At 42.2% G+C, this 19,819-nt stretch overlaps 1 protein-coding gene across 2 annotated transcripts; it reads right to left on the bottom strand.

The window, feature by feature from the left end:
- Positions 1 to 1,502: 1,502 nt before the first annotated feature.
- On the bottom strand, positions 1,503 to 19,279 carry FUCA1 (alpha-L-fucosidase 1). Of its 2 annotated transcripts, none has more exons than XM_004377261.2 (8): positions 18,892 to 19,279; positions 14,033 to 14,167; positions 12,046 to 12,183; positions 9,679 to 9,784; positions 5,109 to 5,309; positions 3,844 to 4,034; positions 2,734 to 2,833; positions 1,503 to 2,532 (listed from the first exon to the last, which is right to left on the bottom strand). In XM_004377261.2, exons 1-8 carry the CDS (start codon positions 19,272 to 19,274, stop codon positions 2,392 to 2,394), a joined length of 1,395 nt encoding a protein of 464 aa, XP_004377318.1. In that variant the 5' UTR covers positions 19,275 to 19,279; the 3' UTR covers positions 1,503 to 2,391. The 2 variants fall into 2 exon arrangements, with proteins under 2 accessions (XP_004377318.1, XP_023587876.1); XM_023732108.1 differs by having other exon boundaries at positions 1,505 to 2,532; positions 19,126 to 19,279.
- Between the last annotated feature and the right edge of the window lie 540 nt (positions 19,280 to 19,819).

Genomic DNA, 19,819 nt, shown 5'->3' with positions numbered 1-19,819 from the left:
GACTTTTTAGTTTTCTTCTGCTTCAACTTGAACTTGCATATGAGCAATTGACGGTCTGTTCTGCAGTTGGCCAGTGACTGGAAAGATTTGCTTCTAACATCTTGCCTTTGAAGCATAATGCTTACTGTGAATTGCTAGTAGATACCTACTTTTAGTTCTGCTCTACAAGCCTTTATCACAAATGTGTTTTGAATTTTATGAAAAGATTTTTCTCAAACTGTTGAGAATATCATCTGAATTTTCTCCTTTAATGTCAATTCATTGATAGATTTTTCTGATGTTAAAACAACCTTGAATTCCTGAAATATAACCAGTTTTGATGATTTATGATGTTTTTATGAATATCACCTGGATTCAGTTTGCCAATACTTTCCTTAAATTTTTTGCATCTAAATTCATGAGTGGATTGGCCTGTACTTCTACTTTACTCTTATCTGATTGTGGTATCAAAGTTATTGTGGTATTATAAAATGTGTTGAGAAAAGTGTTCCCTTTTTGTGTTGTCTGAAAAACTCTTAGGACTGAAATGATCTTCTTACCTGTAAAACTGCCTGGGTCTGGTGTTTTCTTTGTGGGAAGACTGTGTACTACTGATTCAGTTTCTTTATATGTTAAAGGACTTTCCGGTTATTACCCTTTAAACCATTTCTCTTAATAAATATTTTCTAGGAATGTGTTCACTTTGTTTTAAATTTTATTGGTATAAAATATCCATATTATTCTCATAGGACACAGTAGAATTTTCCCATAGGGTTTCCAAGGCTGTAATCTTTACAGAAGCAGGATGTCACATCTTTCTCCCATGAGTGGGTGACCTTTCAGTTAGCAGCAGAGCACTTAACCATTGCACTACCAGGGCTCCTTATTCTCTTTTTAATCTTGAGGCAGTATCTGTAAAGTGTCCCTTTCATTCCTAAAATTTATTTGTGCCTTATCTCTCACTCTTTTCTATTGTCTATTTTGTTAGTATTTCATAGAATTAACTCTGGGCTCTATTGATCATTACTGTTCCTGCCTTTAATTTCATTACTTCTTTCTTTGGATTAGTGCTCTCTCTCTTTTTTCTAATTTCTTAAGTCCTAATGACACTTAGCTCATTAAATTTCAGCTTTTCATCTTTTCAACATAAGCACCTACAGCTGTACATTTCCCTTTTAGCTACATCTCACAAGTTTCAATAGTGTTTCGTTACCATTCTAAGTACTGTCTTCTTTTTATTGTTGTAGTTTAGATGAAGTTTACATTTCAAGTTAGTCTCCCATACAAAAATTTATACATACATTGTTCTATGACCCTAATTGCTCTCCCCATACTGTGACAGCACACTCTTCCTTTCCACCTGATTCCCCATGACCATTCAACGAGCTCCTAACCCTGCCTTCCCATCTCACCTCTGGACAGAAGCTGCCCATTTAGTCTCTTGTATCTACTTGAGTTAAGAGGCACACTCCTCATAAGTACCACTTTATGTCCCACAGTCCAGTCCAATCCCTGTCTGAAGAGCTGGCCTTGGAAACTGTTTTAGTTCTGGGCTGATAGAGAATCTGGGGGCCACACATTCCAGGGTCTAAGTATTTTCTAATTCCCCTTATGAGGAGTCAGTGAGCTATTCAGAAGTATGTTTTAAAATTTCCAAGCATGAGTTTTTTTTCCTCCAAGTTTTTGTTATTGTGCTTTAATTACGTTATAACCACACTATATAGTCTATATGATATTGCTTCTTTGGTATTTGAGATCTGTAAATGTTCCAAATGTGCCTGAGAAAAAATATATATTCCTTAAGTGTTGGGGAAAGATTTTGAAATACATCTATTAAATAAAAAAGAAACAGAAAACCTGATTAGGCCTGTGATTAGAGGCTGAATTGTTAGTCAGCTCAGAACGGTACTAGAAGTGAGGAGAAGAAAAATCAAAGGGATTAAATTCTTTGTTCTATATTCTGTATTAAGGAGAATTCGCAGACTTTTTAAAAAAAAAAAAAAAAAGAGTGCTCATAAAGCTATAAACAATCCAAACGGAAACTAGGAAAATAAAGTTACAACATGCTTTTTGATGGAAATGATTTGACTTATCAGTTTACTTCTTTGATATTTACAAAGGCACAGGGCAGAATCACATTCACTTTCCTAACGGTATCATTGTAAACAGATTGCATTTAAGAGTTCTTAGTTTGCTTTGGAATTGACCAGTAACACCCTTAAGCCTTTTCCTTCCCCTCCAGGCTCCCCAGCCCTTTGGGAGGGGTGGGGGAATAGTTGGTGACAATTGATGCACTTTGTCAAATCCAGTCCACCTCCTTCCACAGGCAATAGTGTGACTTGGCTTATTTTTCATCTAAAGTCGTTAGCAGGGATCAGCAGGTAGTGTCCCCTTTCTCTGGAACTCAAATGATCATTTCACTCCTGTCAGCTTGAGAGTCCAAGCAAACTTAACAGGGAGAGCAGAGAGTGGTAACTGAGGCAGGGAAATGAGGAGGCCTTGAACTGGATTTGGGGACCATTTCAGATCGCCTTCGAGTCCCAACATCACTATCTGCAAGAAACCAAAAAGGGAATCCAGTGAGTACAGAATGGGGTCTGACATGGTGGGAGACACCATGCTGGGTCAGTGAAGACAGTCTAAAAGGGGAATAAATATGGGAGAAACCTGGGGAAGGAAAGAAAAAGTAACAAAGGCCTGTCGATTTCTTTATAAAAAGGGACATCTTAGAAGGGACTAAATGAGACTCCCTACCTTTGTAGTCAAGGTAGTTTTAGGGGATGTAAGGTATAAGACTCCATCTTCTGGCCAGCGCAGTAAAATGGCATAAACATCTGGTCCTTTTGAGGTATACCTGGGAAGAAAGAAACATCATTGTCAAAGGTACATGGCTTGCTACCCTGACACAGTCTCACACATTCCCCTTTCAATTAGCTCCCATTTCCAAGACTCCGAGCCTGTCCCTGCTACTAGGAAACACTAATCTAATAAGTGGATACCAGTGAAGGTCGATGGGAAGGAAGCAGCCTCTAAAACGCTTTTTGGGCATTTCCTCCATTTCCCCTCTCTGCATGGTTATTCAGTTTTCTTTCAAAATTGTTAACTCTTCTACTAGTTATTTCACACAGAAGCCATTTAACTTATTATTCAAATCTTTTCATCTCTAAATCCAAGTCAAAGTAGGAGAGGCTCTAACAAGGGTGAGATGAGTAATGAAGACAAATTTGTTGCTCTGAGATTTCACCGTGTTTAGAGAAGAGGGTGAAAATCACTAAATGGAAACTCATCCAAAACAGAGGGATTAACGTGTTTCTCCTGATACAGAGACCTGGGCTCTTTAGTAATAATGCCAGCAGTTCTCTTTTACTGAACACTTATTGTGTGCCTGGCACCAGCTGAGGCTTTACATACTTTATCTCATTCAATTCTCACAACAACCCTATGAGGTTAAGTATCATCACCTCCTTCTGAAGTTGAAATAACTGAGGCCCAAGATCAAATAACTAAAGCCAGAATTCCAAGTGTGAATCATAGCTTCTCTACTTACTCCAGGCATACTGTAGGTGGTATTCAAGCATTAGCTACTACTGATTTTAGAAGGCAGGGTAACATTCTCAACTAGACTAACTGACACTTTGTAGCTCCTTCTCTTCGCACCAAGCCCACTGCCTCCCTCACTAGTCAAAGATATCCTGGTGGAATAAGACATAACCCAAATGCAGCACACATTTTATAGCAAAAGAACAGCTTTGGGGTTTCTTCAAGAGAACTTCCAGCCTGGCCTGCAACATGTGGACCTAAGGAGGTCACAGTTGAGGATGGGCCACAGCCTTGTTCCTGCACGCAAAAGAAGGTAAGACTCACCAGACAGATGTCGTGTTCTTATCTGACTGCACCCTCCATGGCTCAGAGGCATAGATAGCCTCCCCACTAATGCTCAGCCACTTCCCAACAGCAAGAAGCCTTTCTTGGAAGATGGGAACAATCACTCCATCCTTAGTTGGTCCAATGTTGAGAAGATAGTTGCCTCCCAAACTTACTGCCTGAACCAGTTCCTGGAGAGAGTAGAAACAGAGAAAGCCTAGTTATGAATGCCAAATCTAACACAATGCTTAGGACACAAATAAGCTGAAAAAAGAAAAAGAATCTAGGGCACATTCTCCCTGCTTTGTGAATACCCTTGACTCTTTTAAAAATAGCATCTTTATTTTTTGTCATTATAAAAGCAGAACAGATTCATATGAGAAAACTGAAAAATTCATGCTACAAGAAGTACATTAACTTGAATTCCAGGGGCAAAGAAAGCAATTGGAATCGGAGGCGAGAGGGGTGATGATTATGGGCAAAAAAAGCAATTGGACTCAGAGTGAGACTGTACTTCCCATGTGCTGTGTGCAGTGGAAGGAAGGATCGTGTGTCAGAGGCACAAAATGTGGGCTGGGACGCTGAGAAAGAAAGCAGCTGGCAGTGAAGTGATCACATGGAGCAACGCAGAGAATACAGGGAACAGAGAGATTTTGAGCGGCTGCCGTGGAGACTTTGGGGAGATGGAAGACAGATGAAGGATTTCAGGATGCTCTGCTGCTGTGCTACGGGCTGACGCCCTTCAGGAAAACATGCTGTAAAGAGATACTTTCTTCTAGGCTTCTAGGGTGTGTGTTTACCATGAGTGTTTACCATGACCTTGAACAGATGCACTTCAAGGAAGCCAAGTAAAAATAAGGTTACGTACAGCAATTTTATAAAACAAATTCAGTAGCCCCAGATACCACACCATTAACTTTTGATGTTTCCTTCCAGTTTTTATCTTATGCAGTTAATTTTACACAATTGCGACAATGCTGATAATACGTAACTTATTTTTTCACTCAACCCTCTAAGGTTTAACCCACATTACATTCATAAACACTTTAATGGTCAAAGGAAAATTCCTAACTTAATTTGAAAATTATTCTGGGAAGAACATCTCCTTTGGTAATTATAATTACATCCTTAGGGCAGATTTATATTAGTATGTTCAATCACTGCAAAGGGGTCTATCAATTTACACTTCAGAGTGTTTCCGTCGCTCTTAGTTAGAAGACTGTTTTGAGAGAAGTCGTTAAAAAATAACTCAGAGGCGCTCTTACTGAAATGATTTCCTCTTCACTTGCAATGCTTGCCATCACCATGTTGCGACGATAGCCCCAGGATAACTTGTCCACGGAGGTGCACATCTCCCACTTGTGACCTGGCAAGCTCTCTGGCATGTATTTATCTTGACAGTTGTAGAATCCTCCATGGTGACAGGAGCAGTTTTGACCCCACCGGTCATTTACTACTACCTGATCCTAAAGGAAAGAAGTGTACTGGGTCATCAGCTAGCTTCCTTAATTAAAGCATTTTAATAAATGAAGAGTCTATGTGGAAGCAATGAAAAGACTTAATCTAGAGTGTTACTGTTGCTGTGTGCTATGAAGTCGATTTTGACTCATAGTGACTCCATGTGACAAAGTAGAACTGCCCGATAGAGTTTCCTAGGCTGTAATTTTTACGGTAGATTGCCAGGTCTTTCTCCTGTGGAGCCACAGAGTGGGTTCAAACCACCAACCTTTTGGTTAGCAGCCAAGTGCTTAACCATTTTGCCACCAGGCCTCCTTAGTCTTCAACCAGGAGCAATTTTGCTCCTCAGGGGACATCTGGCAATGTCTGGAGATATTTTTGGTTGTCACAACTGGGGTGGTGCTACTTGCATCTAGATACAGGCCAAGGATGCTGCTAAACATCCTATGGTAAACAGGACAGTCCCCTACAACAAAGAATTGCCCAGTCCCAAATGTCAATAGTGCCAAGGCTGAGAAACTCTGTTCTAGAGATACATATTGTCAGAGCTGGGTGAGTCTGTTTTAAAGACCATCCAGGAAATCACTTAGAGTTCTACTAAAGAGAGAAATGGAGGTTCAGAGGAGAAGACTCGCCTGAGAGCACAACTCCTAGGCAAGGGGAAGCTGGAACTATGAATTAGGTATCTCAATCCAGCCCAGGAGACTTTCCACCATGTAGCCCTGAAAAGTCAGCAATCAAATATTCTTTTCCTTCCTTCAGGGTTTAGCTGAACTATGAGAAATCATTACCTGGAATATCCTAATGTCAATGTTTATGCAGTGGTATATTTTATAACAGGGTGGTAAATACAAGGTATAACTGAAAACACTTTCAACTCATCATGGCAAAAAGGAAATTTTTAAAAAGCTTAAAATCCCTATTATTTCCCTGTTTTAAGTTCATTCATACTGCTAAGTAAATTTTTCCTACAGCTAGTAAGTGCCAAAACAAAACAGAAGAACATTCATTATCTGAAGCTGAGTTTGATCCAATGTCCTGTATTCAATTAGCAATGCCTGGCATCATACCCAAAACCTAACATGTTGCCATAGAGTCGATTTTGACCCACAGGGACCCTACAGGACAGAGTAGAACTGCCCCAGAGGGTTTCCAATGCTGTAATGTTTATGAAGCAGACTGCCACATTGTTCTCCCGCAGAGCAGGTGGTGGGTTCGAACTGTCGACCTCTCAGCAGCTGAGCACTTAACCACTGCGCCATCAGGGCTCCTTTCAGGGTCTCAGAACTGAAAGGGGCAACGCGTGATCATCATGGGCTTTGAGGTCCACCCCTGGATCCACCAACTACTAGGCTAGTCAGGGGGTCTTAGGCAAGTGACTTCACATCGTTAAGCCTCACTTGCCTTATGTTAAAAAAAAAGAAAAAGAAAATATCATCTACCTCACAGGGTTTTTAAAAAAGCAAAAGTGATAGTGTGTCCTGGCACAGAGTGGTCGCTCAATGAGACTTCGTTCCTGTCTGCTTCACTCACTCCCTCGTTCTCAGCACCCTCAGATAATCTATACTTCTCCCTGCACACTCGGCCCTTCAAGACACACTGCCTTGAAGTTCTTTATAACCGCACTCTCTAACTCAGCACTCTACACGTTTGGTGTTCAGGTCAATGTCTGTGGATTGTGAAGACCTCATATTTATCACCTTGTAATGTAATTTGTTTACATGTTTGTCTTTCTCTTCGGACTGGGAGTTCCTTGACAGCAGAATCTGTTTTATTCAATTCTGAAACCCCTGGGCTTAGCACAGGGCACGCCACAGAGCAGGATTTCAACAAATCCTTACAGAAGCAGAAGAGAGTCTATGATCCTCGTATATCTACACGGAGAACATGCAGGTGGATAGACACCACCACACAAGGAGAAGCAAGCTGCCCTGGTTGCTCTGGAATTACTGTTTAAGAAAGGCCAAAAAGACTCAGGGCCCTGACTAGTTAAGCTTTCAAAATGGCATTGGGGTTATTTTCTCCCAGTCTTCCAAACCTGTATCTTTGCCTAATCTTTTTTCCTTTTTGTGATGCTCCTTATCATGAACACTTGCCTGTAATCAATCCCACACAGCAAATGACCTGGCTCCGTGGGTACGTGTCCTGAACAGGTATGTGAAAGCCACTTCAGAGAAAAATGGGGGATTAGAAATCCTAATCCTTCATTCAGCACTCCCCTATTTAATTAATAACTACTTACTCAGTAATTACTGTAGGGCTTATCTTGTTGACAGGTACTGGGGTATCCAAGGTAGATAAAGCACAGTCCTTGCAGACTGGCAGAGGCGAGAGATACGTGAACAATAATGGTATGACCTCACATCAGAGTTAATCATCTAGAGATTAGCATAAATAGGAATACTAACCCAGGAGTGTTTCTTACTTCTGTCAGGAAAGGATATAAACTGTCAGGAGCCAGACTCGGTTAATACTCAACCAATATTTATTATGGTTCTAACATGTGCCAAGTACCGTTCTTGAGGCTGGGGATATAGCAGCAAATAGACCAAAACCCTTGCCCTCATAAAGATAACACTTTAGTGGGAGAGAAAGACAATAAACATGCTAAATAATATCTGTAATATGTTAGACCATGAGACTAAGAAAAAAATAAAGCCGAGAAAGGCATACGGTGTGACAGGGGGCAAGCTGCAATTTTAGACAGGCGTACTAAGTAGATGACATCTGAGTAAAGGCCTGCAGAAAGCGCTGGTGTGAGCAGTGCAGGAACTGCAGACAGAAGAAACAGTAAGGGTAGGGGCCTACTTCTCCCGATGACTAAAACACCCACCCTGCTGCCTTGTAGGAACACTATACTCTCTGTGCAGACTGCAAAAAGGAGAACAGAAAGTGTCAGAAGTGTTGGAAAGAGGATGGAAGTTAGCAGGAAATGAGAGCAGGAGCCATCATCCAGAGTCTCTGCCCTTCCTCAATTATTCTCTGAGCTACTCCGGACAGCAGAGATCACACGTTTACCATCTGGTTGCCTTGTTAAACAAAAGCAACCCAAATTTCTCCTCAAAATACTTTCCTAACATGAGTATAGTTCAAAATAACTTGTTTGTAGATGCACAAGAAAGCTTTCAGAAGGGTGAGTGGAACAGGATCTGCAGTGTCTCCAAGGCCCAAGTCTGAACCACCCTCAGGGAGAATGACAATGATGCATGGCTAGCTAGAGGCTGCCACACATTCAACAAGTCCCAGTAAACCATCCTTAATCTGTGTTTATTTGTCACCTTGGATCTCTGTCCCTTCTTCCTTTCTTCTCATTTTCTCTGTTTGGTAAGAGTTACCCAACAAGCTCATTAGAGGCTTATGACTCTACCAAGTTACCTCAGTTCAAATTGGTTTTATACTTAGAGTTTTCTTCAAAATGCACAAATTTAGAACATGCATACAAACATTTAAAAATTTTCTACAGTGAAGATTAAGATTTCTGCTACTTTCAAAATGTACCAAAATACAAACCGTAACTAGGTAGCTGTTATGTATTGGTTAATAGTGTTGATTATGGGGAGGCAGCTAGGTGTAAGCAAAGTTCCCTCAAGAATGTTGGTATAAGGTTCACCCTTTTAACTCAGCATTGAAGCCACTCCTGAGGTTCAACCTTCAGCCAAAGATCAGACAAGCCCATAAAACAAAATGAGACTAAGGGGGCACGCCAGCCTAGGGGCAAGGACGAGAAGGCAGGAGGGGACAGAAAAGCTGGTAATGGGGAACCCAAGGTCGAGAAGGGGAGAGTGTTGACATGTCATAGGGTTGGCAACCAATGTCATAAAACAATATGTGTATTAACTGTTTAATGAGAAACTAATTTGCTCTGTAAACCTTCATCTAAAGTACAATTAAAAAAATTAAAAAAAAAAAAAAAAAAGAATTTGGATATAAGGGAAGTGAATTTGCCCCTTGAGAAGTAAACTGTATAATCAACATAGAGCAGATGAGGTTATAGGGATATGCATTTTATTTCTATCATTTAATTTTATGTTTTTTGTATATTAATTTTTTGGGTGATTTTCCCATTTATAATGTTTGCTTATTAGAGTTTTCTTTTTTGTTTGTTTGTTTTTATTTTCCCTGTGGTGGTTTGGGAATTCTACATACTATTTCTTTTCTACTACTTAAATTTAACAATATTTAAACCTATGTTTGTCAAAATTAAGAATGAAAGAGAAGACCTTAACATCTGTTAGGCGCCCCTTACCCACCACCCCAGTGTTGATATCACTATTTATTACTGCTGCTCTTTGGTTATTGTTATTACTCCAGGTCTTGGCTCCTGTACTGTCTTTTATCATAAATAATAAATAAGAAATAAGTCATATAATTACATACCTTGACAGGGCTATCATTGTAGAGCCAAGCAAGAAAATCTGTAGAGTTCCAGTAAGTATCAGGACATTCCCACTCTCCATCAGACCAAATCAGGTCAGGCTTGTACCTGAGAAGACATGAGATTATCAGGACAAAGTTTAGCATTTGAATGCATTCACAACAAAGTCTTGTGAACCTATTTTTGCAACAAACATTTGTTTTATGCATAGTTTTTTTTTCTTTTTTTTTATTGTGGTGAAAACATTAACACCAAAACATCTGCCAAGACAACAGCTTTTACATTTACAACTCAATGACACTGCAACAAACATTTTAAAATTCATTTCCCTCCATTTTGAAAGTAACATAAGATTACAATATAGAATATGTGAAAAACGAGAGAGACAAATAAGAACAAACAAAACCCACTTTACTAACATAACCATTATCTAATACAAACACAGCATTTTGGTATATTTTCTCCTAGTCTTTTTCTTTATAAAGGAGCCCTGGTACACTGGTTAAAGTGCTTGGCTGCTAACCAAAAGGTCAGTGGATTGAACTCACCAGCTGCTATGCGGGAGAAGTGGCAGTCTGCTTTCATAAAGATGTACAGCCTTGGAAACTATATAGGGCAGTTCTACTCTGTCCTACAGGGTTGCTATGAGCCAGAATCAACTCAGTGGCAAGGGGTTTGGTTTTGTTCTTTATGCCCTTTTAGAAAATGGAGTTGCAATCAGCATATTTACAATCTGGTTTCCTTCCAGTAACTAATTTCAATTATATCAGTGGTGCTGCAAAACTCTAGCACTAGGGTTTCTGCTTTTACAATGTGTTAAGAGCTTGAACTATTCCCCCAAATGCATTTCTTTAGTAAGTACCCTAAAGCTTCTACTATAAAGGACCTACAGAATCCACTTGCGCGCCACTTTACCTTTCACATATTATTATTGAGCCCTATAAGGCAGGCATTATTATTCCCATTTCAGAGAGTGAGAATCTGAGGCTCCGAAGGGCTATTTGTTTTAGGAGACAATGCTTGTAAGTAACAGGAGCTGGAACTCAAATGCAAATTTGCCAAATGCCAAACCTATGCTGTGCTTTGTAATCAGGACAGTAAGTAGATTCCAGCAAAAAGATGGCCAGCCTAAGTGACAAGCTGTAGCACAGACAGGCTGTGTTTTACTCTGTGCAAGAAACTGTACTAAGCACCTTATACTCATTACTCACTGACTCAACCCTGCTGTGTACTCTTCTCTCCATTTCGCAGGTAAAGAAACAGATCTAGAAAGATTAACTAGTTTGCTCAAGGCCACACAGCCAGTAAGAAAAAAAACCTAGCGTCTCAAGTCCAGTATTGTCTGACTCCAAGCCTCTGCTGGTCTCTTACAACCATGCTATCTCCTTAGAGAAATCATCTGGACAGAATCTGGATACAAGGAGATTTTTTTTTTTTTTTTTTTTTTTTTCGGTCTAAAATGAGCATTCAGGCAGAGATGCCTGCCTTTTAAGCTTTAAGGGTCCACCATCCTCTATGGGCCCCCTGATGCCAGAAGGACAAACTAGGGCTAAAACGTGGTGAAGACTAGTGACAAATTCCAAAGTGAAAGCAATCACTTTAAGAATAATGATACTAATAACAGCCTTACTATGTACGAGGCACGGTGACAGGTACTTTGACATATTATTCTGAACCCTATAAGGAAGACTCCTTACCTGGTGGCACAGTGGTTAAGTGCTCAGCCGCTACTGAAAGACTGGTAGTTTGAACCCAGCAGACACTCCACGGGAGAATATGTGGCAGTCAGCTTCCGTAAAGATTCAGCCTTGGAAACCCTATGGGGCAGTTCTACTCTGCCGTTTAGGGAAACTATGAGTCAGAATTGACTCGACAGCAGTGGATTTTGTTTTGTTTTTATAGTAAGGCATTATTATCCCCACTTTACAGAGTGAGAATCTGAGGCTCAGAGGGATGATCTGTTTAAGGTGACAAAGCTTGTAAGTAACAAGAACTGAAGCTCAAATGCAAATCTGCCCAATGCCAAATCCTATGCAGCGTCCATCAGACCAGGCTGCCGCTTCCCAGGGTCCTGACAAAGGCAAAACAGCTCACAAGGAGAGAACTGCCGTTGTGACTTACCACAATCCTGGAGTTTGATTGTTTTAACTTGCAAAGGCAATATGGCCTCATTACAGAAGTTTTGAAAAGTAAGAGGGTGGGGGAAAAACAACATATTTTACCTTAATATAACCATCACTTTTATTATTTTGATGTCTTCTAGTTTTTCATATGTCTTCTCCCCCTTCCCGCTCGTCACACTTAACATACCCTTAGAAGGCTCTGATTTCATTGATAAAAGTCACATGCCAGAAATATTTGTTTCTTACCTATTAACGAGATCATACAGCTCTGGCATTGTTTTTGAACTCACAAAATACTGTGTCTTGAAGCCATTTTTCTTATCAAGTAGGTAGAGCGGATGGAACCACTCTAAGAGTGAATGATAAAGTCCATAACGTATGTTCCTCAAATAGAAAAACAGAATAGCAAATGTCATTAAGTAAAGAAAAAACAATTTATCTTAAGTTCCAGCATTATCACATCTCAATGAAACTCACCCATAAAGGCATGGAGGAGGGTGGGATCCAAAACCATTTCCTCAAATTATCTCTTATTCACTTAAGGAAAAAAGACTGGGCTAACGTGTTTTTGATAATACACACAACTACTCTTTACACATAAATATTTTAACACCAAGAACGTCATTTAAACCATTTTTAAGGCAACTGTCTTAATAATTGACACAGTCCTACTTTTTTAAAACTTTCTGTCAATTATAAAAAATACATATTGTAGCGAAATTGGAAAATAGAGAAAAGTATGAAGAATAAAATATCCAAAATCCTATCCTCAGAAGTAATCATTAGTAACATTTTCCACAGTCGAAATAAATGAATATACAATTATTGTTTTATTTACCTAAGATTTACTGATAATTCTAAAATGAAACATGGTTAAAGTGACCTATTTTCATCACAATAAAGCTTGTTTTGGGTAAAGAATGGTGAGTGTTACAGAAACACTATAATGCAAGTTATATTATATACATAATGCAACATTATATTACATAATGCAAGTAATGTAAAGATAACACTATAATGGCACAAATAAGGCAGAAAGAACTGAAGTATTTCATCACATAACTTGGACTAGATAGATAAAAAGAAGGTAAAATCACATCTCTTAAAGTCCATATCTAATCAACATCTCGAATTTTACAGCAGGACTACTAACAAAATATAGCATTGGGAAACTGAGTATTGCACAGATAACAGGAGTCTGCAAATTTTTTCTTAAAGGGTCACATAGTATTTTAGGCTTTGTGGGCCATTGGTCTTTATCACAGTTACTCAACTCTGAAATTGTAGCTCACTGTAGCTGTTTGTAGCTTGAAACTACCTATAAACAATGCATAAACTAATGGGTGTGGCTATGTCCCAATCAACCTTTCTTTACACAGACAGCTGGCCTGCCCCTGAAACAGGACATCGTTTACCAAATCACCACAGAGCCGAGGTTGGGAGTGCCATGGGTACCACTTTTCCTCATTAGAGGCCAACACCCAGAATGTAGGGTCCAGCCAGAATAAACCAAACCCAAACCCAATGCTATTGAGTCGACTCTGACTCAGCAATCCTATAGGCAGAGTAGAACTGCCTCTTACGGTTTCCAGGGCTGTAAATCTTCATGGAAGCAGACTGCCACATCTATCCCCAACAGAGCAGCTAGTGGGTTCGAACTGCTGACCTGCTGCTTAGCAGCTGAGAATACCTGAGTTTAAATTCCAGCTCTACTTCCTAGCTCTTTGATCTCAGGAAGTTACTTCCTATTAAATGGTAAATATTAAGAATCATTCATTAGAATCTTAATTATGTGCCTCCTTACCTCACCTTTTGCTGCTCTAACTGTCTTTTTTGGTCTCCTATTTGATCTACCATTTACCTAAACTTTCCCTGGATGCCTGCAAATCTCTGTGCTGACCGCTAAGGCCTCCATTAGACACAGGACTCAGGCTGGAAAAGGCCCTGGGTTGGGAGGTTCCCAGAGGGACTCCTTCTCAGACTGCACATGGAGCTCCGTGATCTGTGCCAGACACTCTCCACCTAACCAGACACAGCCACGAACGGTGTCATCCTTGGCCATGTGAAAACTGCCAACCTTCAAGCACTGCTAACTCAAAGGCCAGAAACCCTTCAGGTTACCTCAAGTACTTGCTAAATGCAGACTTAGAAAACACAGAAGAGTAGAGAAGGTATGGAGTACCGGATGGCTACACGAAAAGAAATGACAGAGTAACCGTCCTCAGACACACACCTCTTTCGGAGAGCTGTTCCCAGCTCCCCAACCAAATCACGATGGGGTCCCAGGTCCTGAGAGTTCCAGTTCCAAGATACGGGACTCGGCCAGTTTGTGAAGCCTTCATGATGCTTTGCGGTCAGGACGACATACCTGTGGACGTGAAAACCACGTGAGCAAAGGAAGTGGGTAGCAGATCGGGAGCAAGTTCATGCCCAGCATGCCCGAGGTTTTTAAAACGGTTGGAGAACTTGACTACAGGAAATGTACTTGTATGAGTGACTATATTAGTGATACCCAGGGAGTTGCTGCAGTCACAAGTCCCCGGGGATATTGTTCCAGGAACAGAAGCAAACTTGAGAAAGCCACAGTCTTTTGTCCCCAGCCAAGCAGAAGGCCCGGAGGGAAGAAAGGAGCAGTAGGGGAAAAGAGGTGAACCACAGCTCTCTCAGTCTTCAACCCTTCTGAGTATACAGGATTAGCTTTTTAGACCCTTTGTCCTCAGTAGAAAAAGATCTCTATTAGAAATACCAGATGATAGAAAATTAACTTGTTTGTTTTATCGAGCCTCTATGAATTGCCTCTCATGGACAGAGGTGATAAAGGGCTATAAGTATTAAAAGAGCTGGGAAGAAAAGGCAAGTGTTAAAATAGCAACCAAATAATTACAGTTTTATTTGCTTTTTTGGCAGAAAAACAAATACTGTCTACATGTGATAATATAATCACTGGCTGGTGGGGGGAACTCCAGGAACTTAAAAAGAAAGGCTATCAAAACTATGGTCTAGTTCAACTGGCATAACACAGTTTATAAAGAAAATGTTCTACATCCTACTTTGGTGAGTAGCGTCTGGAGTTTTAAAAGCTTGTGGGGTTTTAAAAGCTTGTGAGCAGCCGTCTAAGATACTCCACTGGTCCCACCCTGTCTGGCGCAAGGGAGAATGAAGAAAACCAAAGACACAAGGGAAAAATTAGCTCAAAGGACTAACAGACCACAACTACCACAGCCTCCACCAGACTGAGTCCAGTACAACTAGATGGTGCCCGGCTACCACCGATTGCTCTGACAGGGATCACAATAGAGGGTCCTGGACAGAGCTGGAGAAATATGTAGAACAAAATTCTAACTCACAAAAAAAGACCAGCCTTATTAGTCAACAGAGACTGAAGAAACCCCGAGTATAGCCAAGTTCGGCGTGTTTTTGCACTGGGGCATCTCCTCGGTACCGGTCTGGGGCAGCGAGTGGTTTTGGCGGCATTGGAAGGGCGAGGGGCTGTTTCCCAGATTTTAATTTTTTTCATTTATAAATTATAGATCTCTAAGGCCCCTAGAGGTTGGTCCCTGGGTGGAGCAAATGGTTTGCACTCAATTACTAACCTAAAGGTTGGTGGTTCAAACTCACCCAGCAGCACCATGGAAGAAAGGCCTAACAGTCTGCTTTGGTAAAGACTGCTAACAAGAAAACCTAGGGAGAATTTCTATTCTGTAACCCATAGTGTCACCAGGAGTTGGGATCAACTTGATAACAGGCTGTTTTTTGTTTTTTTAAGTCCCCTAGAAAAGAAAGAGAAGCCCTGTGGCACAGTGGTTAAGAGCCCAGCTGCTAACCAAAAGGTCAGCAGTTTGAATCTACCAGCCGCTCCTTGGAAACCGTATGGGGCAGTTCTACTCTGTCCTACAGGGTCACTATGAATCAGAACCCACTTGACAGAAATGGGTTTTAGAAGATAGAGAAGAGTCCCTAAGTGGTGCAAACAGTTAAGACCTCAACTAATAGCTGAAAGGTTGGCAGTTTGAACCCACCCAGAAGCACCTCGGAGGAAAGGTCTGGCGATCTACTTCTGAAAGGTCATAGCTTTGAAAACCCTATGGAGCAGTTCAACTCTGCACACATGGGGTTGCCATGAGTCAGAATCAACTTGACTTCAACTAACGACAGAAGGCAGAGAACACTTCGCCTGTGTATTTGTGTCTTATACTCCCATACATTCCAGTAGCAAACACTAAATGCCAAGAGTAATTTCTCTTTAATATAAGTGATACCAAAACTAGGACTCAGAAGATGACTGAGGAGCCAATGTATGAACAGAAGACTGCTCTAAGCCAAAAGCAGGGGAACCCTCCCTGCCTCTATTCTTGCCCTCCTACAACTCACTTCCTTCCCACCAGCCAAACTAATCCTTCTAGAACCTGAGAGCTGTGTGCCATCGAGTCGATTCCGACTCACAGTGACTCTATAGGACAGAGTAGAATTGACCCATCGGGTTCGTAGGCTGTAATCTTTATGGCTCCCAGTCGGGGAACTGAACCCCGGTCTCCTGTGTGACAGGCAGGAATACTCACCACTACGCAAATAAGGAAAGCACTGGTGAGAAACAAGGCTCCAGGAAGTGACGGAATACCAACTGAGATGTTTTAACAAACGGATGTAGCACTGGAAGTGCTCACTTGTCTATGCCAAGAAATTTGGAAGACAGCTACCTGGCCAAACTACTGGAAGAGATCCATATTCATGCCCATTCTAAATGAAGGTGATCCAACAGAATGCGGAAATTATCAAACAATATTGTTAATATCACATGCAAGTAAAATCAGGCTAAAGGTAATTAAAAAATGGCTGCACCAGTACATGGAAAGGGAACTGCTAGAAATTCAAGCTGGATTCAGAAGAGGATGTGGAATGAGGGATATCATTGTTGATGTCAGATGGATCTTGGCTGAAAGCTGAGAATACCAGAAAGATGTTTACCTGTGTTTTATTGACTATGCAAATGCATTTGACTGTGTGGGTCATAACAAATTACGGATAACATTACAAAGAATTCCAGAACATTTAATTGTGCTCATGAGGAACCAGTACACAGACCAAGAGGCAGTCGTTCAAACAGAACAAGGGTATACTGCATGGTTTAAAATCAGGAAAGGTGTGCGTCAGGGTTGTATCCTTTCACCATACTTATTCAATCTGTATACAAGGAGCTCTGGTGGTGCAGTGGTTAAGAGCCTGGCTGCTAACCAAAAGGTCGGCAGTTCAAATCCACCGGACGCTCCTTGGAAACCCTATGGGGCAGTTCTACTCTGTCCTAGAGGGTCACTGTGAGTCAGAATCGACTTGATGGCAATGGATTTGATTCAATCTGTATGCTGAGCAAATAACATGAAAAGCTAGGCTATATAAAGAAGGACGCAGCATCAGGATTGGAGGAAGACTCATTAACAACCTGCGATATGCAGATGACACAACCTTGCTGAAAGTGAAGAGGACTTGAAGGACTTACTGATGAAGATCAAAGAATAGAGCCTTCAGTATGGATTACATCTCAACATAAAGAAAACAAAAGTCCTCACAACTGGACCAAGAAGCAACATCGTTATAAATGGAAAAAAGACTGAAGTTGTCAAGGATTTCATTTTACTTGGATCCACAAGCAATGCCAATGGAAGCAGCAGTCAAGAAATCAAATGATGTATTTCATTGGGCAAATCTGCTGCAAAAGACCTCTTTAAAGTTTTAAAAAGCAAAGATGTCACCTTGGGGACTAAGGTCCACCTGAACCAAGCCATGGTATTTTCAATTGCCTCATATGCATGCAAAAGCTGAACAACGAACAAGGAAGATGGAAGAAGAATTGATGCATTTGAATTGTTGTGCTGACAAAGAATATTGGACTTACCATGGATTCCAGAAGAAGCAACAAATCTGTCTTGGAAGAAGTACAGCCAGAATGCTCCTCAGAAGTGAGGACGTGCTCTGGACATACTATGAGGAGGGACTAGTCCCTGGAGAAGGACACCATGCTTGGTAAAGTAGAGGGTCAGCAAACAGAGGAAGCCCCTCAACAAGACGGACTGAAACAATGGCTGCAACAATGGGTTCAAACATAGCAATGACTGTGAGGATGTGGCAGGGCTGGGCAGTGTTTCATTCTGTTGCACACAGGGTCACCATGAGTCAGAACTGATTCGACAGCACCTAAGAACAACAGTAATCTCTATGGGAGCAGATTGCCAGGTCTCTTCTCCCGCAGAGTGGCTGGTGGTTTCAAACTGCTGACTCTTAGTTAGCAGCTGAGTACTTAACCACTGTGCCACCAGGGTTCCTTGAAGCTGAGAGAACCACTCCCTAACTTAACAACCAGCAATATACTGCTCTCAAGGCTTACTCCTTCATGACTACCCTAGCCTTCAACAACCTCAAGGTTCTTGTCTCCCCCTCCCCAACGCCAGTGCTCTGCTTTTGGTTCTTTACTCTGCTTTCAGTTCTCTGAACTGCAAGCAACAGTAATTCTGGAGACAATTCCAACAATGCTTGAGCACTTTCTATGTGCAAGGCACGGAGAAGAGTGGACATAATCCGTACAGTTTCCCAAACCAGAACTCCCTTCTCTCCCTTTCCATCGTATTAAAACTGAGCTGAAAGGACCTAGAACAATTCCTTCCTATTACTAACGAAGGGGGCTGCAAGGAGGTGAAGTGGTTTGTCCAAAGTTGGTTCACAGCTGAGGTAGGACCAGAATCCATACCACTGGTTTAAAATCCCGGAATCCTGACCATCTTGTCAGCTTGGAAAGGAGATCAGGTATTACCTAGCTCAGTCCTCTCGATATAAAGGTATAGATACTGAGTGCTTTCCAGCTCACCTCTTCCCTGAAACCTTTATTTTCTAGTCCCCCAAAAGACGCACCTTCTCTTGCTTCCCAAGTCTGCATCCTTCAGGAGGCAAAACACAGCACCTGAGGCTATTATGTGTCAGACACACACCTGTGTGGCCTCACATCCCGCCGCTCAGCGTCCATGTCTCCAAACCCCACCACTTATTGCTCCCGTCCGCCCGGGCCCGGGAAGGGGCGTTCCCGCCCACCCCGCGACCACCCACCTGGCCCCCGCCGCGCGGAAGAGGTCGGCCCAGTCGTTCGGCTCGAAGAAGGTGGCTGTGAACTGCGGCCCGAAGTCGGCGTAGCTGAAGCCGGGCGGGTAGTTTTCCTTCATGAACAACTCGTACAGGGGCCGCCCCTCGCCCTTCCAATGCCACCAAAACCACTCGCTGCCCCAGGCCGGCACCGAGTAGACGCCCCAGTGCAAAAACACGCCGAACTTGGCCTCGTCGTACCAGGCCGGCAGCGGCCGTCCGTCCAGACTCTTCCAGTCCGGGGTGTAGCGACGATGAGCCCCATGGCGCGGCCAAGCTCCGCGCCTCGACTGGGCGGCTCTGAGAACCAGCAGCAGAAGCAGCGCAGCACCCAGAACCCCCGGCCGCATCTTCGTGGTACGCCCCGCTGCCCGAGCGCCTCCACCGCCCCTCTTAACGCGCAGGTGCGGGGCGCGCGGTCTCCGCCCACTCTAACTAATGATTGGCTCAGAGGTAAATAAAGGGGGCGGGTCAACCCGAACGGCTTAGCGACCGAGTCTCTTCCCTTTCGGTTCCGCAGTCCCCGCAGCGTCCTCTGGCGCTCAGAGTCAGAAAGACGCAAGGAGGTGTTGAGAGCTCTCGGCTGATGGATGAATGAAAACTTTAAAAGGGATTTAACTGCGGGGTTAAACCTTGGAGCAATCATTCTTCTGCAGCGGTGGGCTGAAGTCAGATCTCAGGTTTTATTTAGTGGGCAGTTGAGAGCCAAAGGGGGCTTTCGAGCTGTAGTATGGAGGGGCCAAACCTGGAGGCAGTGATACCAGATGGAAGGGCGTTGTAACAGTCCTAGCAGAAAAAATAGGACTTGAGGTAGAGGGATGATGGGAGAGAGAAAGCATTATGAGGGGTATGGGAGATGGAAGGAGCCCCGGTGGCACAATGGTTAAGCGCTTGT

The sequence above is a fragment of the Trichechus manatus genome, unplaced genomic scaffold (genome assembly GCF_000243295.1).
Source record: "Trichechus manatus latirostris isolate Lorelei unplaced genomic scaffold, TriManLat1.0 scaffold00048, whole genome shotgun sequence".
Taxonomy (NCBI): Eukaryota; Metazoa; Chordata; class Mammalia; order Sirenia; family Trichechidae; genus Trichechus; species Trichechus manatus.
This window is presented reverse-complemented; position numbering and strand designations above follow the sequence as displayed.

Coding starts and splice junctions, on each gene's coding strand:
- FUCA1 (XM_004377261.2), bottom strand. CDS start 19,274: ATGCGGCCGGGGGTTCTGGGTGCTGCGCTGCTTCTGCTGCTGGTTCTC. Junction 12,184..14,032: donor GGAACAGCTCTCCGAAAGAG/GTGTGTGTCTGA, acceptor TTTCTATTTGAG/GAACATACGTTATGGACTTT. Junction 2,533..2,733: donor AAACTACCTTGACTACAAAG/GTAGGGAGTCTC, acceptor GGTTTCTTGCAG/ATAGTGATGTTGGGACTCGA.